The sequence below is a fragment of the Mytilus galloprovincialis genome, chromosome 8 (genome assembly GCF_965363235.1).
Source record: "Mytilus galloprovincialis chromosome 8, xbMytGall1.hap1.1, whole genome shotgun sequence".
In the NCBI taxonomy this organism is placed as follows: domain Eukaryota; kingdom Metazoa; phylum Mollusca; class Bivalvia; order Mytilida; family Mytilidae; genus Mytilus; species Mytilus galloprovincialis.
In genome coordinates, this window is record NC_134845.1 from 29,813,154 (window position 1) to 29,837,485 (window position 24,332).

The 24,332-nt window shown below is 31.0% G+C and overlaps 1 protein-coding gene across 4 annotated transcripts in view; it reads right to left on the reverse strand.

Annotated features, from left to right (window-relative positions):
- Positions 1 to 727: 727 nt before the first annotated feature.
- LOC143085510 (protein inturned-like) overlaps positions 728 to 24,332 on the reverse strand; it is a 29,348-nt gene continuing 5,743 nt past the window's right edge. For 3 of the 4 annotated variants that reach the window (XM_076261891.1, XM_076261890.1, XM_076261888.1), the window contains exons 2-18: positions 21,299 to 22,044; positions 17,016 to 17,098; positions 15,111 to 15,380; positions 14,406 to 14,518; positions 13,531 to 13,620; positions 12,195 to 12,272; positions 11,347 to 11,515; positions 10,573 to 10,626; positions 9,263 to 9,328; positions 8,857 to 9,078; positions 8,347 to 8,504; positions 7,508 to 7,632; positions 6,702 to 6,841; positions 5,720 to 5,808; positions 4,895 to 5,084; positions 4,178 to 4,332; positions 728 to 2,796 (exon numbers count right to left, since the gene is read on the reverse strand). In XM_076261891.1, the coding sequence (XP_076118006.1) occupies positions 2,688 to 2,796; positions 4,178 to 4,332; positions 4,895 to 5,084; positions 5,720 to 5,808; positions 6,702 to 6,841; positions 7,508 to 7,632; positions 8,347 to 8,504; positions 8,857 to 9,078; positions 9,263 to 9,328; positions 10,573 to 10,626; positions 11,347 to 11,515; positions 12,195 to 12,272; positions 13,531 to 13,620; positions 14,406 to 14,518; positions 15,111 to 15,380; positions 17,016 to 17,098; positions 21,299 to 22,044 (2,857 nt within the window). In that variant the 3' untranslated portion in view covers positions 728 to 2,687. Of the gene's footprint in view, positions 2,797 to 4,177; positions 4,333 to 4,894; positions 5,085 to 5,719; positions 5,809 to 6,701; positions 6,842 to 7,507; positions 7,633 to 8,346; positions 8,505 to 8,856; positions 9,079 to 9,262; positions 9,329 to 10,572; positions 10,627 to 11,346; positions 11,516 to 12,194; positions 12,273 to 13,530; positions 13,621 to 14,405; positions 14,519 to 15,110; positions 15,381 to 17,015; positions 17,099 to 21,298; positions 22,045 to 23,424; positions 23,474 to 24,332 lie in introns of all 4 variants that reach the window. The other variant, XM_076261892.1, reaches the window with a different exon arrangement.

Below are 24,332 nucleotides of genomic sequence, written 5' to 3' on the forward strand. Positions count from 1 at the left end.
GACCAAAAATTTTAACCTGAAGCAGGAGACGAACGGACGAATGTACAAACAAATGGACAGATGAACTGACGCATAGACCAGAAAACATAATGCCCATAAATGGGGCATAAAAAATTTGAGTTAGTGTTTATTCCTTGAAAAGATGGTTAGACCTGATTTAAAAATGGACCTCCAGTGTTCAATCTTTATAATGCAAATGTGTACAGAGAGGTCTTGAACTATTTATTGAAGCCATTTTAAACATGAATAAAAGATATATAATCATTATTGCAATTATGACAAAATGAAACATAAGTTTTACAATGCTTTCAACAAGAAATAAACAAGAACAGCAGTGTTATGAATTTGTTTTAAAAATTGTCTGCTTTTTTGTAGAAACGTCAAACATCATTCTAACTTAGAATTTCTATGTAAGGCTCAGGGTTAACAAAACATCTCAGTTACTTTATAATTTCAAAAGCAAGAACTTTATGTGCCAAATGAAAACTAAATCAAATACTTCCAATCAACACAGATAAAACAATCACTGTTGATGCTGATGGGACTTAACAACATATGTTTGTATTTTTCATGTGCATTTGAAAAACACAAAACCTGGAATATATATATTAATGTATAAAACAGTCAAAATAAAATATCACAGATAAGCATGAAATAAATAAATAAATATTTACAAAATTAATATCAAAACCAATGGAATGTTCATACAATAATACAATTACTGTTTAATACACAATAATCTCACTGAAATGTGTAAGTGTTTTCAAAAATATAATCTTCAGTCAAAAGATATGACTTTAATAACATCAACCGGTTTAATAATGGTGCGATCAACAAATATAACAGAAAGAATAAAATACCAATTTTCACTTATTCAGCTTAATTGGTATAAAAGATGTACATATGATTATTGTGAGTTGGAACAATATAAGGAAGTATTGTCTCAAAGTTAGAATAAAATATTTTTTAACCCTGACCATGCAAGACTCTCATGGGTAGTCAAGCCAGTCCTATATTTTCAATATTGTCAGAACAGATTATTTGTTTTTGAAATATTTGAATAACAACATTTATTGCAAAAGAAAAAAAACATCTAAAAATGCACATTTCTATTTTAATTGCTGTGTTCAACTTTCTAAATTTAGAATGTTTCAAGTCAGTTTATTTAGTAGCAGCTATACCTTTATTTTGTTTGCTTTATTCAGAATGACAAACATTTGGATTTTACTTTAAACTTTTCAACAACAGTTAACACAGTTTTTCATTTACAATCTTAAACTATCAATTTTTATGAATATTTAATGATAATGAAAGAAATCTAAATTCATAATTTATAATTCATATTTATAATTGCTATGATAGTGATCTGTGACTAAATGTACGATGATACTTTAAACATTAATACTGTAATTCTGATGGCAAGATCAATGAAAATGATTAAATCATCTTTCACACACATATTGCAGTACAACTGCATACTGTGAATTCATTAATATTCATTGGATACCAATTTTCATGGATTTCGTGGGTACAGGTAAACAACAAATTTAAATGTTCAATAAGTCACTAATTTCTAAATGAATGTATGCAGATTTTGCCAAATCACGAAATTAAATATTTATGAATATGAAAGTTTTCCTCATACCACGAAAATTGGTACCCACAAAAATAAATGAATCCACAGCATAACTGAACCAAGATAATTTTCTAAAACACTAACATCATGCTGAACTTCTCTCATACTAACAAAGCAAACAAATTTCATTTTATGTTCATTAGTCCATATTCAAGATTAGGAAGTCTTCTAAAAGTGTATTTTTCTTCTTTTCCTATTTGGAGGATACTTTCCACTAACAGCCAAGTCTTTTTAGTGACAATGTGATCAAAAAGGGAATGGATTAATTACAACTTTCACCATTATTAACCAAATAACTGTTTTTAAATGTTTAATCTTTCATACATATTTATAACTGCTGTATATGCCAGCTTTGCCAAATCAATGTGGTAAGGACACAGACATTCACATACAATGAAGACAAATGGATTTGCGTTTTGATTCTGTGATGCATGACTAGAATGTATAAAAAGCTGTGAAAATTAATTTAACTATTGCTAATGAATTACGATATGGCCTTTGGAAATTCTTAACATTCAACCCTGAAAATAATCTCAACAACCCTTTATCATTACACTTGGTGAATAAACAATTAACAACAAGTTGTTGATGTAACTAACGAAGCTTTAAGCTGGATGAAACCGCTTCAGTCTCTAGTCACAGTAAAAAATATCACAGTAGGAGTTCACTGAAACTACTTATAATTCAGAAATTATTGTAATGTTTTTATTATTGCGAAAAATGCAACAGGTTAGAGTTATAATCGCAATAATTTAAACTCACATTTTGAAATTTTTTATTTGAAATCAACAAGATTTTTCTCAATATCGCAAAAACTAAAATCTCATTTTTGTCTTAATGACTAATCGCAATAATTTCTGAATTTACAGTATATCTTTCCCTGAAAATATCTCTTATTCAATTGAAAAGAATTTCTATAGTTTCCATATGCTACTTAATGTTTGAATATGGACTATTTTCCTTTCTTTTCAGCTAACAAATAACAATATCATTATTTGGTGTCTGCTAATCCATTTTTTCTGTGTAAGATTATATCAATCCACAGTTAATCTCATGACAAAGATAATCCAGTGTCAAGTTTAAATGCCATCTCTATTGCTGTCTGAGGTACTGATTCATGGAAACAAACATACATCTCTTTTTCATCTGGAAATTTTCTTCTATAAAAATAATAAAAGTATTTAAATTTGAGATCTTTTTCTGCATGATTTCAAGTATTTCAATATGTTTTGTTTAAAGATTTCAGTGATACAATATTCTTCCCAAATTAAGAGGTGACACATTCAGGGGTAAGGGGTTCCTATTCTGTACTAGTATTAATATCATGTTTCTAAAGCATAACTGAACAGAAGAGCCCATATGTAACAATTTGAAACAGAGATGCATAGAGTGCATAAGTGAAACTTGCATTTCTGCTGAAAACAGTTTTTGCTGGTGCCTGTTGCTCTCATACATACAAATGTTAGAGAATTTATTTTTTCAACTGTTTGGTCGATTTGTTGTCTCTTTAACACTTTCCCCATTTCTATTCTCACTTTTAAATTTTTGCGTTTCACAATATAAATAATAAAGTGTTTGCATCTATTTAAAATGAATCAATATAGAAAATTTAACATATTGTTTTCGGAAAAACAAAGTTACTATTATTATTTTTACTAGAACACACCCGCGGGGAAATAGAGAGTAAGTCAACTGTAAAAAATTTAAACTGGAGAATTTCAGGAGAGGTTTCAAAAGTCAAAGGTACTTCGGTGACTGGGCACATTTTTTGCCCTCCCCTTTTTTCCAATTACCGTATTTTATTCCTTCTGTTTTTCTGTATACTATGAACATACATATATACTATAATTACTATAAACAGTGGTCACTTATATATCATATATATTTCAGTATATAAAATGAATTTTTAATATTTAATGACTGGAGAATTTCAGGAAAGGTATCAAAAGTTATAGGTACTTGGGGATAGAACAATTGTTTTTCAACACCTCCTCCTTTTTTCCCAAAATTCCCATTTTTTGTTTTCTATTTATTTCAATATGAACATACGTTTAGTATATTATGAACATTCATTACTATAAATAAAGTGTATTTGCTTTTACTATCAATTTTCAGTTTACTAATCAATCCACGGCGGTCATTGACATATTATATAGACCCTCTCTATTTAATAAACTCTGTGACCGCCGTGGATAGTAAACTTGAAAATGAGAGCAGATAGCAAATACACTTTATTCATGATTCATAGTCTTTGTATGTTCAAAGTACAGAAAAACACAAACCGGAAGTTTAGTCTGACTTAAAATTTCGTCCAATGACTGGAAAATATCCAGACGCATTTTTTTTCGTTTTTCTCCCAAAATCACCCAAATTGAATAATCATAAGAAAGGGTGACAAATGCGACTATACATTGTACCTATAGGACACAGAGGCATGATGATTAATTTATTGTGGAAGGAAGAGAAGCGACACACAAAATGAGGTCTTCTCGTTTAATAGTATAGATTTTATGGTACACCCTGATAATCTATAATACCTACCCTACAACCCAGTATGTCAGAGACAATGGTGGAGGTTGTTTTTTACTGTTCTCTAAATGCTGAGGTATCACACAGGTAAACATAACACCTTGTTCTTTTACATTTGTAAAAGACGTATCTTCTCCATATTTCTTTGGCTGGTCTACTTGTTTTGTCTAAAAGGAAAGAATTCAGATGTTAAGAAAGATAAAGTATGACTGAGAAAGAGGTTACCCATTCCATTTGTACTTTCATGTCCATAGATACAGGAAATGCATTAATTTCCTCAGGCATCTATATTTTGTGGTTTTGTTAATTCAACAATCTCTCATGGCTAAGTTTTGCTAATGACTAAATATCTGTCATGTAACCTTGTATGGACACACATGAAATGAGAAATGTTAGAATTTTTATCATATCATATCATATCTCTTACAAGTGTATGTGAATGACAATGCAAATATCTTGTCATAATAATGGAATAAGGAACTTTCATTTGCCACCATTTTTTACTTAAATTTCTTTTGAACTGTGGTTTGATTAATTAAAATCTTGTATAAACCTATCAAGTTACTTATTTTCAGAGTTAGAGTTCTATGTATTATAAACACGATAAACACAAAATACCAAAATTTAAAAGACAAAAAAATCAGTAGAGATTCCATTTATCAGATTTAGTTATCATAGGCAATTATCAAAAAAGTGAAACTATTTTCTGTAAATACTGAATATGTTTACCTTGTTTTTTACAGACTGTTGAAAAACATTGCGTATATGTAGACAAGCTGTATAGAAGTGGTTGAGTATAACTTCCTGTAATGCCCCATTGACTACAGACATTTCCTGTTGTGTAGGAGATATGTATGTTCCTTCAAACTCATTTATACTGATGAAGTGAAACAGACAGTTATCAACTCCTCGCGTTAATCTGAAAAATATAAATAATTTACAACAATCCATATATATGTAAATATCCACTGTTTTGTGTTTGTTGAAAATTAAACATTCTCAAAAATCACTGTATCAAATTTATCAAGTTTTATATTAAAGTTTTGTTGCACTTGAGACTGGATTATTGGTCTTGCATATGTAAAGTTTTTATTATAATTAGATTTGACTTTGCCCATGTAAATGTTTTATTTTTTATATGATTTTTTCTTGCCTTTGTAAATATTTTAATTATTACAAAATTTGTCTTGCCTATGTAAATGTTCTAATTTTATTAAGATTTTCGACTTGCCTATGCAAATGTATTTATTTTTACAAGATTTTATCTTCATTATGTACATTTTCTAATCATCCCAAGATTTTGTCTTGCTTTTGTACAAGTTCTAACTTTTACAAGATTTTGTCTATAAAATCTATTATAAGTTTTGAGTTGCCTTTGTAAATGGTCTTATTATTAAAAGATTATATCTTTCCTGTGAACATAACAAGATATCCTCACTTACTTTGTTTCTAAACTCTTCAAGATAATACATGTTGAAAACAGATGATCAATATACCCACCATGCATGTGCAATATTATCTTCTTGAGAAGATACAAACAGCAAAGTTACTCACCTGATATGTGAGATCTCATCTCCCTGAGATAATACAACATGTGGAATACTGCTGATATCAAATACTGATCCAGCTTTAGTCATTTTTGCCTGAAACCAAAATAAATATAATTCAAGTCTTATTTTAAACATATGGTAACTGTCTATGTTATTTTGGTTGTTCCAGAAATAATTAAAAAAAAGGATTCAGAAAGCACTTTTTATCTTATCTTATCATGCATAAAATTTTAATAGATTATTTCATTCAAAAAGAATGAAGCCTTAAAATACAACTTTTAACCAGACAAAGATTTCAATTATTCATTTTTATCTTACTTTTAATTATAGTATTAATGAATGGGTGTTTTTATAATGGCCCTGTTATATGTCCAAGGTCTATAATAATGGTCGAGGAGGTCTGTAATGGCCCGAGGCAATGCCGAGGGCCATTACAGACATCCGAGGCCATTATTACTGACCGAGGACATATAACAGGGCCATTATAAAAACACCCATTTCTTAATACATTTATTAACCAACTGAACAAAAGTGTATGTGTTGCTGCCAACTTGATGTACCCTCTTATTCTTTTAATGACAGTTTAGTTTGAAAAAAATTTAATGTGTACTTCACCATGATAAAGCTTTAAATATACCAAATTTCCAAGATATTAAGTTGAAAGAAGTTATGTGTTGAACAGGATGAACAGTGATCCCTTAATATGGTTCTTTAATGTTGGTTGCTGGTTACTAGATTAAATAAAATACAAAAAGGTATTATACTCTTTACAACTTAATTTTATTAACTTTATGAAAAACCCTAACTGGGCTTATTACCGACAATCTGGGCATTATAACAGGGCCATTACAGAAAAACAGGGCCATTACAGAAAAAAACAGGGCCATTACAGAAAAACAGGGCCATTACAGAAAATATGTAATTTTTAATAAACAGTCATTTTTGGCAATAATGTACTTAGTTGGTTAATAAATATAAATAAATACCTTATTACTAATGCCAACACTACCACTACTTTCCCCTGAATCATTAGAACCATAAGATAGCTTGCTGCCTTGACGTTTCATCACAGGAGTAGAATGTTCACTACCACCACCTTTACCTACGATGTCATGGTCATCATGTGCTGTAAAATACATAATGTATAGTTATAGATAATGTTAAAATGAGGCAAACTAATGTTAGTGAACGAACATTTTCATTTGTAAAAGGGCAAAACTCTAGAACCGTACAAGTGATGCCACCAAAATTCAAACTTGATCTGTGTTTTGTGGTAATAAGCATTGTGTATATGTTTCATAACATTTTGTTGACGCAAACTAAAGTTGGAGAACGGAAAGCATTTTTGGGACTTAAGGACAGTTTGACATTGTAAAACTTCATGTCCCCTCCACTACAGCTGGGGCTTTAAAAGTGTATATTTTTTGTAGACATAACAATAACATGCTATAAGAGTCCAAAAACGTTTCAAACAAGCTAAACCAATTGAAAATACTGCAAATAATTTTATTTTTTTTCTAAAATTCTCACTGAACAACACATCATGAATGAATTGTATGAATGAGTAAACTGTCAATATTTTCCAGTCACATAATGTTTCTTTTAACTTCAAAACATTGACTTTATTTTATGTTAAATTGGAAAATGCAAGGAAATGCATCTTTTTCTTCCCATTCTGACTATATTTTGATGCAAATTCAATGACAACATCTCGATTTATTTTGCATGTGATTTTTTTTTTTATTTAACTGGTTAAGTATGTCATTGCCACTATTGTTATAAATATGCTTACAATTCTTGGAAGACAATCTGGATTTCTGAGGTGTAATAATAATATTTTCATCTTTCTTTTGTTTATGTCCAGTAATGACAGAATCTGCACAAGACAAACATGGCCCTTTGGAGATCTTTGATAATCTGTAAAATATAATTGTTGTTCTTGAACAATAGAATCTCAATGTAAAACAATAATGGATGATACAAAAGTGGTGTAGTCATTTATATTTATATTACTTTTTGTATTTCCTTTCAATGAAATTAATCCTTAATTCATATTTTCATTTTGTGGAATGAAATCATATCAAATAAATATATCAGTATCTACTGGTCCAAGTGATTAGTAAGGAGGCCATTATGAGTTGGTTGACCGTTATGGAATATCTGTTTCACAGATAATGGTGAATATGTTCCAATTATTGTAACTACAATCTTGTCCCCTTCCCCCACATGTGACCTTCAGAATTAGACATATCAGGTCAAATAAAAATATATGTGTGGTTCCAGTGACCCTACCTTCCCTACTTTTCGGCTTAAAAGAGGAGAATGATCTGCTAACCCTTCTGGAGCAACACAATGGGTATAACATGAGGAGAAGGATCTGTTTACCCTTCTGGAGCATTGAGATCCCATCACTTTTTGATTTTTGATGGGGTTTTTGTTGCTCAGTCCTTGGTTTTTTTCAATGATGTTTTTGGTACTATTGTCTTTTCCATTTTTAGCCATGGCATTGTCAGCTTATTTTTGACTTATGAGTTTATATGTTCCTTTAGTATTCTTCTACTTTTTCTCTTACTTATAAATCTCTTTGTGTGCATATTCAATGTATGAAAAAATACAGAACAATAGTCTTACCTGTGTTCAATGCTCTGTGTCATTGTAACTTCATCTGCTTCAAACTGTAATAAGGTAGCTTTAGCTTGACTAACAATAAATGGGTGTGGTCCAGGATTTCCCTTCTGTGCTCTAGAACAACCTCCTGCCTCCAGCAATGTACATAAAAGAAACTGTTTCTGTAAAAATAAAGTTATAAAACGGTATGTCCTAGATGTGTCATAACAGCAGAAAAGTGCAATAAAGATATTACTAAAAAAGAGAAAAAAAAAAAAAGATATTAAAAAAAAAAAAAGAAAAAAAAAAAATCTGAATTAATTATTCTGGTCATTATTTCAAAGCTTAAGAATAATGGTTGATTCAACTCACTTATTAAATATCAAAGTAATGTCACATCTTTATTCAAATATCCTTTGTATGATGAACCAATGAGAATATTATAATGTGCCATTTATAAAAAGCCACCATTAAATCATAATACTATGAAATATCACGTCTGAGTGACTTGTGTGCATGAACGTATTAACCTACCATGCCAATAACAAGTAGGAACCACCTTGCATCATGAGGATCTTGATACCCCTGGGGACATGACTGAGTTTTGTGACAATACTGTGAAGGAAACATTTCTCTCCATACTACCAGTTCTTCTACTGGTTTCCTGGCTAACATCTGTATTATGCAGTGGTGTTTTAGAAACAGGTGGATGTCTTGTAAGTCTGACTGGCACAGGTGGTTACATAGTAAATATTCCTGAAATAAGAGGAGAATATAAGTGTGAATATAAAACTGGAATTTCCCGAACAAAAAACAATCTATAACAGTATCTTGGAAAAAAATATTTTATTCTTTTAATGAAATTAAATAAAGTTAGACTTTATGAGAACAATAAAATATTATTTCAGAACAATCTTCTCTTTGAATAATATCTATTTACCTTATAAAATGTACAAGAACCAAGGATGGAGTATTCTCTTCTAGCTTCTTTAGATATAGGATCAAGCTGTAAATAAAACAAGTATACGGTAAACAAGAAGTTGATAAGTAATGGATGTTCAAACACACAAAACAATACATCTCTACACCAAGTTTGGTATCAGTAAATGAACAAATAGATGCAAAACACAATAACTCCCATCCCCTAACCCTTTGCTGTTTGGAAGTTTATAACAGAAAAATTTGTAAGGATTCCGCGGAACTCTGTGTCTCGCCTATGTTATCTGTATAATCGCAGGCTCAACAAAAAAAAAAATCAATAAAAAAATTCCTCTTGATACTATCTTTTGATTGTTAGAAGCTTCTGTGCAAGTTTGGTAAAAGTCCAGGATAGTTTATGAATCAAATAATTGTTTAAAAATTTTAACTGCAGACTGTATGTAATGTTAACTGGAAGAAAAACTAAGTCCATTTACAAGTAAAATACAGATACACAGGTACAAAATTTTAACAAAATTTCCTTCTAAATAATAGCTTTTGATCATAAACAAGCTTCTGACCAAGTTTGGTACAATTTAAAAATAGTATAAGAAAATAATCAAAATTTTAAAAACTTTAACCACAGTGTGAATGTGTTGTTTTCTGGCAGAAAATCTAAGTCCATTTATAAGTAAAATACGGAAAAAATGGAATTTTATTTTCACAAAAATTACTTCTGGATACTATCTTATGATCATAAACAAGCTTCTGTCCAAGTTTGGTAGAATTCAAGTATAGTTTAAGAAAGTTAATAAACTTTCAAAAACTTTAACCACAGAGTGAATATTTGTGGACACCGCCACTGCTGCCGATAGAATGTAGGATCGCTATGTCTCGCTTTTTCGACTTAAGTCGAAGGTTCGACAAAAATAGTTGTTCAGGGTTATTCTTACACTATTTCTTATAACATTTGTTATTCAGATTGGTCCTGCAATTTCAGATTACAAACTAAAATTTGAAAAAGACGACAAAGGATGGTATTATCTAGCACAAGCTTTTATGATGATGTATTTTACATATCAAATAAGCAATACCTTACTACAAACATAAACATGCAAGCTCTAGATAATTTGTGGCTCAATCAAGTATATTATGAATATCAATGAAATAGGACGTAAGCTAACTAAATGTTACAAATTTGTTATCCATTGTCTTTTTTGTTATGCACTTAATACTAAGTGATATGATTTTTATCATTAAGAAGTTTCAGTTGATTTAAGGTCTTTCTTTAGGTGAATTTATTTATTTAATGTAATTTTACTAAATACTTACAAAATCATCAAAGTCAGATGCTTCAAACTCACTGAGGATTTCATCACATAGTAACTGTAATAAAATATAAAATGTTTAAACATAAACAAAATTATTTAAAACTTAAACAGTTTTCTCACAATTTTTTTCTCTTTTCAATTTCATGACGAGTTTTAGAATATAAATGTTGAAACCAAAATTGTTCTGGTGAAATCCACGTTAAAATTAGGTAGTCACCCAAAGCAAGCTGGTGTACTAAAGAAATATAAACGTTAAGGGGGTCTCATTGGGGGGTTCTTATCAGAATCCCGCTTACTGTTTTGTTAAATTCTAGTATCCTGCTAACACCGTGTACGTAAGTAATTCTCATTTTTTTGTTATTTTCCGTGTCCCGCTAGACTTCATTTCCCATTTTCACGGCACAATAATTTGACTTTCAAGTGTCACGCTTACAAAAATTTGGCAATCCTGCCTCACGCTTAGACCCCAATGAGACCCACTGTTAATAGCTCATACACTTGTATAAAATTAAATTTAAATGATTATCCCATGAAAATTGGTTAACATTTATATGTTGTTTAAAGTTTGATTGTGTTCAGACCCCAACCACCTATAAGTTGTTTTTCATTTTACTGATATTTTTGTAAATCTTATGGAAAATGCAATCAAACACAATAAGTTAACTGGAGTGACTCCTATCCTCCAACCATGGTCAATAATTCAGCCCTAATATTAATGCAGGCATAAAGAAGATGAAAAACTGTGAAATTCTACACACGAGTTTACATATCTCACCTTTGTGTCGTCTGTAAAGTTAATAGCTTTAGGACCTGGTATTAATTCCGTAAATATTTTGGAGGACTGACTAGATAACATGGCACTCTGGGAAATATTATGTAAATTATGCAGGGACAATGAGAACAACTGGTCTATCTGACTTCTATGCTTCATATCTCTAAAAGCACTGAAATGCAAAACAAATTAACATATTATTATTTTACTATGGAAAGTTCAATTCAAACAATACCATTAGTTTTAAGACTTTCATAAAATTAAATGAATTACAAAACCAAATTACCCCTTCCTGCTTTATTTGCGCAAAATAATTGTTAATCCTAATATTTTTTATGGCCAAAGGTTTCATATTAACAAGAAAGCATTTTCAGACAAAGGAAGATATAAAGTGCTAATACTGCTGATATAGATAGTATTGTGAAGGTAGTGGTTAGATCTTTGCTTTGAAATGATAAGGCTGGTCTTCATACAAATTGTCATGAGTAGTTGAGCACAAGGCAACAATATATGTACAAAAGTGTAAACAATAGGTAATGTTTGTGGAGTAAGTTACTGTAGATTCATTAATTGATACCAATGGATACCAATTTTCGTGAATTTCGTGGGTACGAGAGAAACGAATTTAGATGTTCAACAAATAACACATTTTCTAAAGAAATGAATGCAGACTTAGCCACAACCATGAAATTAAATATCCAGGAATATGCAAGTTTTCCTCAAACCTTGAAAGTTGGTATCCACGAAAATAAATGAATCCACAGTACATAGTAAATAGATGGCAGCAAATCCTCGAAAGATAGGAATAAAATATATATGATTATTTACGAAAATATAGTCTGTAACCTTACCTGTGTAATGGACCATATAATACCAGTATTAAGTGATGAAGCTGCTTTAAGATTTCTTCCACACATGACTTTGGTACCCTGTGGAGTAAGAAACAATTAGAGAGGAGCCAATGAGATATCAAGTTTATGTTAGGCAAATTGTCTGACTTTAAAATATGATGATTGATATTTTTTTTTATTAGCGGCCAACAGCAATTTTTTTCAGGATTATGCAGGACGAATACCTATTGATTGTTAGTTCAAAGAAGTAGGTTCATTACAATGAATAAACAGGGATGACAATTGGGTAATATAGACTACACAGCCCTCAAAGTAGCTTCTGAAATGAAGTGGCCAACTGGTCACCAGACATGAAAATTAAGTAGCCAATTCAAAATTTCAGGTGTCTACATTTTTGCCTTGCTAAATAAAAATATTAATTTTTTATGCTGTGTTTTTATAATTGTAGAGTGTAGAAAATAGATTGTATAAATGAACTGTAAAATAACCACATGATTTATTTTAGTTTATGTTTTATATAACAATCTGTGACCTTTAGCGAGTCCAAAACACAGTAAAAAAAATCTGTTGGACTTTCGCAGAAGCACTCATGATTGCCCCATAGGTCAAGTCAACATCTGAAATTGTTTTGCAAAATTGTAGCCGGTATTTTATTGAATCTATGTGGTAGACTGTGAGAACAAGTTACAAAATTGACGCCTACCTTGTTCCATCTGTTTACTGACAAAATCGAGAACGAGGCTCTACTATGTGCTTTCAATAAACACAATCTACAAATACTAATGGGTTTCTTTCTAACGGCATGTAATAGTCAAAGTTGTGGCTAAGAGCAAAATACCAAAATAGATGGATCTGTGCCATTTTCAGTCAATGCTTACAAATGACCTACAACTGCCTGATGCAATAAAGCACTGATAAGATCAAGTTTAAATATAAAAGGCGCTTAAAATACAGTATAAATTTGTGTTACTGTCAAGTGCTCAGATGGTTTTTTATAGCCCAACTCTGATCAGGGCAAATTTCCGAAAATTTCTGGTCGCCAGATCTTCAATATTCTAATAGCCCAAATAGTGACCATATATGAATTTTTGGTTGCCAATCAGCTTTTCAAGTTTAATTTCATTACACTGCATTGAGGGTTGCTACAGTAGAAAAAGAAGGTCTGCTGGAAAGGGCAAAAGTTTTAGATTGCAACAGACTACATACTGACTACTTCATGGGTTTTAGCTGGGATTATATAGCAAAGAGTATGTCATGGTCACATGAATCTGGATTTTCTTATTTCAGAATGCTTTTGATTTGAGATTTACATGAAAGCTATATATATGATACATACTTATCAGCAGGTAGTCCGATAACAAGAATGTCTTTCCCATCTCTTTGGTAAGCTATGTTAATCTTTTGTCTTTGGTGAACAAGAGTTGAGCTGTAAAAACAAAAACATAGTGATTTAAAATGACAATTTCAAATACTTCGTAACGCTATTAAGATATTTCATTATTTCAAATAGGTGGTTGTTTTTATATCACCATCGTCTTGGTACTTTAAAATAGCTTTATACTAAGTTGAGTTAAATTGCCCCGGGTGATAAAGTGGCAATTTCAGATACCTTATTAATTATGCTGTCAAAATGTTGGTGGCTTCCCTGGCAACAGTGCCTTTTATTATCCTATCCAAACATGTTATTTTTTCTTCACTTGAACAACAGGAAAAATATTTGAAAATTTCTAATTGTTTGAATTTTTTTTACAGAGTACTATTCTCTTCGGACTTTTAAGCAACATAAGATATAAACGTGTATTGTGTGTGATAATCCCGAATGAAATAATAATATTATATAAATATCAAATATGGACATGCCATTTATGTTTCATTTTCTCATCTTGTGTATTGAGTTCTGTTATCTTATCATGAAATGAGAAGTCAAAAGAGCCAAAATGGGGTCTTATACATACAATCTCATTTGAATCAATCCATAAACAACATATTAATACATAGCTGAAGCATTTAATAAGAGCTTAATGACAAGTAATAAAGTATCTTATGAGGGTTGATAAATCAACTGAAAATAGTAGAAATAGTGTTTTTTCCAAGCTAAAAGTATAAGCCAATTACAAACCAAATAGGTTTAAAACTATGATCATATTATAAGTCCAGAAACTCTATTCTTTATAGCTAAAGAATAATCTGTATTAATATATTTATATATACCTTCTAGCAGAAGTTGATGCCACCTCTGGTAGTACACCACACAATGTTAGAAACAATCCTCTGACCTCCAGTAACTTACTATCCCCTGGTGGATACTGGTATACTATATCCTCCTATAAATACAAAATATCATACCCAAATCAAATTTTAGACTATCTTCACTATCTTTTATATGATTATATTCATTATTATGCAAATGACTCTTTGAAAAATACTTATAACAATATGATTTAAATATTTCAATTTTTTACAACTGATTTTATTCTATAGCATGTTGATGGAGATAATTATTTATGGCTGTATACTCTATTATGAGGGGCGTGTCTGCACAGAAGAACACAAAATAAAATTGTCATTTCGGGATGAATGAACAATTAAAAATGTCTTGCACATTGATCTTTCAATCAATTTCATGAAACGCGGTGAATAAAGAAACCATTTTCACGGCTGCACGTGAAATAAAAATAGTAAAACAGGTTGCACGAAAATAACCCTTTACTACCCTCTATTATCAAAACAGTTCCTTTTTAGAGAACTTGTTCTCATATCAAAACACAACATGTTTCAAAGCTAGAAAGAGCAACCATTTTTATTTTGTAGTAATGCATATGATTTTTGTTTTGTTTTATCAAATCAACAAAAGTATCTTTTAATAAGGGTTTTACTTGATTTAACAGTGACTAAAACAATACAAAGACAACCTACCCTAACACTCTCTGTATCAGAACTGCCATCTCCCTCTAATGTCAGGTACATCACACAGCAGGATGTGTCCTGTAGGTACTCCAGATGGTGCTGTCTACTGTCACCAAACACCAGCTGTGACAGATTCTCTCCAGGCTGACGATGGCGAGGGGGTCGAGGTGAAGGTGTTGTCACTGGACGGGGTGACGTCATTGCAAACTGTGGGTTCACTGGAGGAGGAGGGCTGGGCTTTGGTCCAACAACATTTGGCATTTGGAATGACAATTTTACCTGTAATCAATTTTAATAATCATTATTTTTTATTACAGATTGTTTTAAAGTTAACATTGTTGTTTTACAAAATGTTTTAAAAAAAGTTTAAAAGTTAAATATGAACATGATTTGATTGTACTTTCAGCCCATTATTGTAATGATTAGATTGCACATTTATTTTTTCTTGTCCATGACTGATTGATGAAAACTGTTTCAAAACATATGAAATTATAGAACATTGATCAATAAACAATGGACCAAGGGAAATTACTGTATACAAATTTACCATGGTAGAACATCAGAGCTCCAGATAAGAATTCAGAAATTGGGTTTTTTACCCACATTTTCTTATATAATTGGGTGATAAAGTTTTTTAATTGCATTATCAATTCCAATTCACCCCTCATGTTAATATCAAATTGGGTTTTTCACCACCAAGCTCCTGAATGTATTGGGTTTTTTCATCAACACTATATTGAATATTTAGGCAATATCAACCCCAGATTTTTTTCCATCTTAAATATGTTTCTTTCTTTGTTTAGCTGTTTTATTTGGTTTAGGGTTAGGGTTATTTCCTAGCTGTTTTATTTGGTTTATTCACTGAGGAGCAACTGTAGGTTTAATTTGTGTCCCGTTCCAAACCTTCTGCCAGTTTTGTATTTTCTCACAAAAACGGATATGTGTATTCACAGGCACTCGTCTTGCGCCTTTATATAATAAATTCTGAGACCAGTGCCTGTGTGTGTATTCATTAAATAACTGTAAAATGAAGAAAAAAAAATATACTACATAAACTCTAATTATACTTGAATGATTTTGGTTTATTCAATTTATATAAATCTGGGTTTAGTTGTCTTTTATTAGAACTTTTGGTTTCTCATGCTTTATCATATCATAATTGATTTGGCCGTTCACTTTTTCCAACTGATTTCGTTTTTGACGAAACCCCGTGTTTATTAGCAATGTTCTCGTTAGAAGGTACGCACACACGCCCGTGCTTTCGATGGACGCTTCCTAAAACACTGGCTGAGTCTTGTTATCATAACTTTCCCTCAGCTTTTCAAAAGAAGCAGAAAACATGCTTCTATTTAATATTTTTACCGGACATTCACTTTCGTTTTAATTCAATGTATGTTATGATAAATCTCGAGCAATGCAAAAAAAATTATGACTAAATGACACACGCTAATTGGATAAACGCAGAGAAGACCGAAATGTTTTCAAAAACACGTGTACCTATTGAGCAATGGAAAACTCCAACAGGGACCCATTTCAGCTACTTGATGCAGGGATCTATTTTTAGAACGAAAGGAAATTTCCAATTATAAATATTATAAACATAGATTTACGCGACGACTGTAAACAGATAAGGGTAAATAACGCAAAAAGTAGTCAATTAAAGGGTTGAGAACTCATGGTTTGGGCATATAATTGGGTTTTCCTTTGAATTAATTGGGTTATTGAACCCTGCAATGGGCAATTGCATTGGGTTTTTTTATTATTTGTATTGCGTGATCACGCAAATACGCAGCTTATCTGGAGCTCTGAACATGGAAAAAAGTATCACAACAATCGTTCACTGTTGTTAGATATTTAACTTATCAATGGTATTTTCACAGTAATTTCTTCTACTTATATATAATTAGTACTTACAACTTTACTGGATAACTTGTTACAAATAGTTTCCAAGTTTTCCCAAGTTACACCCACATCATTTACGGCTACCATCATGTCACCTTCAAATACACAAATGAATATTTATATATATATATACCTGGCAAATGTATACTGTGTATATATAATAATAAAACAGAAATACAAACAAATGCACTGACATTTATTAGATGCAAAAGACATGAAATGTAGTATAAAAGCCACATAATATATCAATTTACATAATTAATATGTACACTCAATAAAAATTCAATTCAAGTAGTTTACCATGTAGAAAATAATCCTTATTTCAAGTTTAAAAGAAACATATATACATTGATATCACTTTCTTTTTTTTAAATTTAAAAGTTAATATGTCCTCTATTATTCAGTTTAAACAAAGTGAAAATTAATCAACTGTTCTGACATGTTCATGACACTTACAGACATAAAATATAATGAATAATTCGGTGTTTTGCTTGTGTGCCAATTAGCATTTCATTTCCGCCAAAAAAATCTTTCATTTGCGCCACAAACAATATTTCATTTGCGCCAAAATAAAACCTTTCAATTGCGCCAATATTAAAGGTAAATACAGGTGAATAGTATAAAACATATATTATAAAAAAGACTTTTGATAATAAAAGATTTTGTTTGCAAAATAAAATATATTATTTAGAAATCCGTCGACATTAAACCACACAAGTAATGTTAAACCTTTAATGAAACACAGTTCTGTTATAAATAAACGTGATCATAACACCTAATATTAAACATGAAAGAAAACAGTTGACACTGGAGTTATTCTAAACATGATACACTATTGTAAAGTTATACGTCTACCCTGGCACCAAACTTGTAAGCGACAACCCTGATGTATTCATGTCTGGATCATTCCTCCTCTCAAGTGCATACATATTGATAAAAAAAGATAGTCCGTTTTTTCATGAACTGCAGTCCATTTCAGTTTCTATACTGGCTTTGCAAGGTTTTATTTATTTGGGGTACCAATAAACGACTTGGTCCCCATTTTTCAGAACGTAGGATCTGATAATAAACTAAAAGTGTGGTCATCAAATATTACTAACTTAATTCTCCTGTTCTATGTCTAAATTGAAAATTTCCATCTAGACACCTAGTGTGGCATTGAACTCGTCCCATTATCCAGAGAAATACTGCAGAGAAAAACCTTTTAGAGCAATGAATATTTAACGCTTCCATTATTGCTTGTAAAATGATTTTACAAGCAATAATGGAAGCGTTAAATATTCATTGCTCTAAATTTAAATGACCTAAATGAAGTTTTTATTTTTTGGCGCAAATGAAATATAACCTTGTGGCGCAAATGAAAGATTGTAATTTTCAAAAATTGGCGCAAATGCAATGCGCCCGAATAATTAACTAGATTAAAAATAATTGGTTAATTAAGACATTCAATCTAGTCATCACATCTTTAGGCCAACCTTAAAAATATGTTTGTTTGCAGTTTTCCGACTGTACCTTCAGACTGAAGGGTCGGTAGGTAGGAAAAATATTTTATTTTATCAGCCAAAATAAAGTTTAAACAAGCAGTTACACTAAACCAAGTTTCTTGTGAAGAAAAAAAAAACATTTTAAAACAACAAACACTGGACATGCTGAAAACCAACATCAAATGAGCAGGCATTTTCAGATAAAAAAAACTTTAAACCAAAACTGAAACTTTAACATAGTGTCATTATCCAATTTATGACATAAAATATGGTATAATTATTAAATACTGGAACACTTATAAACAAGGAATGTCATTATGACTAGAACTGTTTTAAAGAAATATATTCAGACATGTATGCTTCTTGACTAGAATGTTTTCATGAGTAGAGTATTTTCATCAGAAAAATGTAGATATTAAAGATAAATAAGACAATGTATTAAAGAGTGTATTTTTAATAAAAAAAAAAAATAACCATTGAATCTTCCTCAATTGAAAAAAAAGTATTAAGACATTCGACTGTTTTCATATTTCTAACAATATTTAATTATATGTGATAAGGTTATATTTTTGCCAGGCTTTAATGAAAACCAAAGAAATCTAAAGTTTGGGGTGAAATCCATAGCACCCCATTAAAAGTAAATGGTCTGTACTGAAATGTTTTTAATGCATAAAAAAAATTGGCAGCATAGCTCCTAAGGACATGTTTTAATTGAATTCACACAGGTCACACAGTTTGGGTATATTTAATGGCAGCACTCCTTTTGCGCCAATTACTGTTTTTCAGGGGTATCATTTGCGCCAAAAAAAAAAATTCCAAATGTATCAATTGCGCCAATATTCGGAACTCATTTGCGCCAATTTACCTGTACGCATATCTATCATAAATGATAATGATTTATATATATTTATTCTTATTTTTGGCTTAAAAAGTATCATAAATTATGTTCGGAGATATTACACCATGAAGATGAGCATCTGGAGAGAAATGACTTACAACGCATTAGACAGTCAATGCACAGAGAGAGAATAAAACGTATTGCATTGCTGAGTATTTAATAAAGATATGCCAATAGAGAAGAAAATAGAAACTTTTGCTGATTATGTTTTAGTCACATATATTGATGATACAGTGATTTGTTGCCACCATGCATATGAGCTTTACTATAATTAGGAATTATTATGAACTGTTTTATGCATTTCATCCTTCAATTTTTGTGTTTTTTGACAATTATGTGACGTTACAAACTACTACATACATTAATTATCTACTTTTTACATGCAGCAGCAGTAAGAAGAAGATATGTTTCAGAAAAGGAAACATTTGCCGTGTAAATGGCCGGTACCTAGTTCGAATACAGGATTAGGGAAGTAATTTTTCTTCTAATTGGCGCAATCGTATGTTTTACTTTTGGCGCAAATGATACCATGTAATTTTAAAACATGTGGCGCAAACGTAGCATTTGAAAAAAAATGTTGTGGCGCAAAAGGACTCATTTTTGGCGCAAACGGATCTCTCCCTATTTAATATTGTAAGAAAGAGAATAATTGCAATGAGTGGGGCAGCCCCCCTTATCCTAAAGGAGCATACTCATTGCAATCGAAGATAGATTTAATATAGATAGAGTATATTTATTTTTCAAGCTAACCATTCATTTTCTCTACATCTTTGTGTAGTTAGGGTTGCTTCTTATTGATTTGGCATGATCTATATCCATTAACATTTCAAATGAGCCCATTTCTCCGTACAGGCGTGTTTACAGATATCCATGAAGATTTAAGTCACGGAGGAGTGGTTTCATCTTTGTCGTCTCCACAACGATTAGTAGAAAATATGCCATACCTCAAGCTGCTGTCGAATTATTTAACCACTGAAATTGGTTCCATAAAGTCAGGCTCCACAGATTCTGTACCCGATTTGTTTGAGACAGAATGGTTATCGTGTCAGTTATGAATATCTGCTGCATCATCGTCAATGATATCATCACACATCGTTACATGTGCCTGAATCTGTATAAACAGTTTACTAATAAACTTTTTTGTTTGTTATTTGTCTTAAAATTGACACGAGACGACAGCGTAAAGTACTCCTCCGTGACTTCATGGATACCTGTAAACAATTTCCATGTGCTTTATCATTAAATGGTCACATGAACGCTTGACGGGAAGCTAAGAAAAACCGAACTTGAAATGCGTAATTGACCCAGACTTTAAATCATTTCCGGAAAGGACCCAAAGTTCCGGATCGCGTCAATAGAAGTATTAAAAAAAATTTCTTCAAATTTAAAGCAATAAAATTTTCACAGTCGGGAGGATTTTCAAGGGTCGGTCGGTAAACTGCAAACAAACAATATTTTAATTTAAGCCTTATATAGTCCTTAAGGGTATCTGTGCAATATATTAATTGCAATTGAGAACTCCACAACTATTTATTTTTATTTTAAAGTTTTCAACATTCCCACCACATGCACCACTGAAGAGATCGAAATGAAAATTTGCTACACCTAAAATCCAATTGTGAACCAACTAGGCCTTAAACAAACCGTTGAACACAACTTCAATGAAAGACACTAAAAATAGATCACAAGTTATGGTACTTTGAAAAACCCTTTTTAAATTTTTACATCCTAAAAGGTAAATATGTTATCTCCTTTTAGTTTGTTTTTGTTTTATATTTTTATATGCATGAATTAATTACATATGTTGATATCTGAGTATACATATATACAATGTATATAATTGTATTAATTGCTACACAATATGCATGTATATTAAATTCAATGCATGTAAATGAAAAGCCATATAAGCTTACCTCTGTGTATTTGTTGAGATCTGCCAGCAGGACTAGACAGTGATACATGCTGCACCAGTAATTTTCTATCTTTATAAGTCGTTTCAAGAGAGCTTTTAGACTGTTTATGATTATAATGGTACAAAGTTATACCAAAAAGTTTCTCACATAAAGCAATCCCAGAGAAACTCTCCCCGTTTCTACAACTGTAAGGATTAGGTGTAATATAAACATGTTTTATCTTTGCTGGCTTTGTTGGGGTGCTGTCTACTGACGATCTATCAACACTGACATCACTATGTTTGTCATAAAAGTCACTATCATAACCATGATTATTTACATGTGGTGTGTGTACATTTCTACTTATTGAGTTATGGTTAATATCACCATTATTGAGTTCTTGGTGAGGAGGGGAGCTATCAGAATAGCCACTAGAACGTGAGCTATTTTGATCCTCTTTCCTATATAAGTTATGACTGTATTTGTTATGTCCAAGCTTTTCGTAATAATTATTCAGGTCTGGAGAAGGATTATTATCATAGCTAGTGTTTTTATTCTTCTCCCTATATTGTGATTCATGTTTATCACTGTACGGGGATTCCCTCAATCTGTCTTCAAAGAATGTTGATTCATCTTTCTCTTCCTTTTGATCTACAGAATCAGTGTAATTATACTGTCTGTCTGGTCTCCTAGGATGATCTGATTCTTTGACATAAAACAAATCTCCCTGTGGTTGTACATATGGAGTCCAATTGTCTTTAACGTTACTGGAAAATAAAACACTGGTAAGTGAAGATCGTAAAACTTCTAAAAATTTAATTTTGACAAATAACATGAATATATTCAAATTGGAATAAAACATGAAATACATGTACAGTACCTTCGTTAGATTTAACTTAATTTATTCAAATGCAAATAAAGAAATGTGTAATAAGCAGTCATTTTTTATGAGCTGGCAAATACATGTAACTGATTTCTGTCTGTTTCAGGTAGACCTTGCATCTCCTTTTATCATGTTTATTTAAACTTAACATTCAATTATTGTTTTACTCTAAATGGAATCCATTTTAGAAGTTACATATATCATGTATATATATAAAAATTAACAAATAAAAAAAACTGCTTTCTGTCAAATGAAGCTGTGACCAAACATGGATCTTCTATTTGCATAAACAATGTTTTCCATATAAAGCATACTTTATTTAATCATTAATTACTAAGTTCCAAACTTTGGAAATTCAGTTTTTAATGAGATCAACAACTTATCTAGGTAGATACATGTATGTTTTTTATATCATGCAATTTATAAAACATTTGTCTATTTTTACTACTTTCCAATTTCAATTATTGGTAGAATACATGAGCAAGATAACCACCCTATACCCAGAAAATGCCTTAGAATGTTTTCATTTTGGTTTTTGAAAACAAAATATGAAATGCAGCTACCTTGGAATGACATCAAATGCAATGAAATTGGATATACATGTGCAAACATTCAGTGTATCATCAACTCTCTTAATAAAATAATGTATGACAGTGACAATGTGCATAATTTCTATATACCATGACACCTGTACATTAACATTGTGCATTATGCCATACATGTATAAAAGTGATTCAGGGACATAGTGTACTGTGTAGGATCATAAACAATATATATATATATACCGACTCCACCAAAGGGTTAATGCATATTTATTTTCTTTTGTTCCATAAATAAATGTTTTATTCAAATATTTTATTATTTATTCCTGCCCTAACATAAATTAAAAGATTAAATGTTCATTCAACAATACAAAAAAAAAGATTGACAACTGTTTAAGTGCACCACAACGTTTTTCTTTTTATTTATGGCTTTTTTAACCCCAGCAAAAATGTGCATGATGTGGATATGGATTTTCATTCATGATATAATATATTTCTTCTTTTTTTTTGTTATCCTGTTGTAAGGTTGGAAAAATGGAACATGCAATTTCAAAGGGGTCTCTATGTAAATAAATAAATGTTATTGAAAAAGATTCTGATTTCTGAAAAGTATTCATGGAACACAAGAATATATACATATTTATATATGTACATTCACACATTAAAACACATTTCCCATGTACATTGTAATTCAAATATTTCAAGATTTACAACATGTTTACTTATTATTGTGGATAGTGACTGCAAATATTCTGCCTTTATTTGTTTCCTCTGTAATAAAATAAATAGCAAAACAGTTTGAAATTGAACATACATATTATTTTTTGCTGTAAATGGAAATTTTCTAAGAGATGCCCTATGTGTGGTCAACAAGGTAATATAACGGTTTCAAATTCTCATTAATTAATTATATTTCAATCTTTTTCCCTGCAGGGAAAACGGTTGTCTTTTTTCTAGGACTGTATATATACTTTCGTTGAATTTTGTGTAATTTCATTATCTGCATGTTCATTGGCGGATCCAAGGGGGGGGGGGGGTTTGGCCGATCAATGCATTTGAATGGGGACGTATAGTTGGAACCCCCCCTTATCCAGATTGGGCAGAAGGGAGGATAAGTGGGAGAATAGTTGAATTTTGTCTTTATACATGTCCCATGTCCATGGCACTAATACACTTTCAACAAAATGCATATTGCAGCAAAAAACTTCTAACTGAGTTTTCATTCTTTCAAGATTTTAGGTAAAACACTATATAGATTTCCTGCAAATTTGTATCTGATTACACCAGACGGGTCAAAAAAGGATCTGAACATTTTTTATATATATCTAACGTTAACTGTTGAAGAGTACCTTATGGTGATTAGCTGGACAATGCTGATACAATGTTTTGACTATGAGGATATTCTTGCATTTTCCTGTACATGTATTTTGTTTATTCCCAATTTTACAAAGCTAGTATAAATCAAATTAGAAGCCTATGAACAGTAGAAGGGTCGATTTGGGTCATACCACCACTAACATAATTATACATAAAGACCTTCAAAAACATGGGGTTAATAAATCCCTTATTTCCCCCTATGCAACAAATTTTCTTCTTTTCTTCAAATTTGTACATGAGGCAGATATGATTA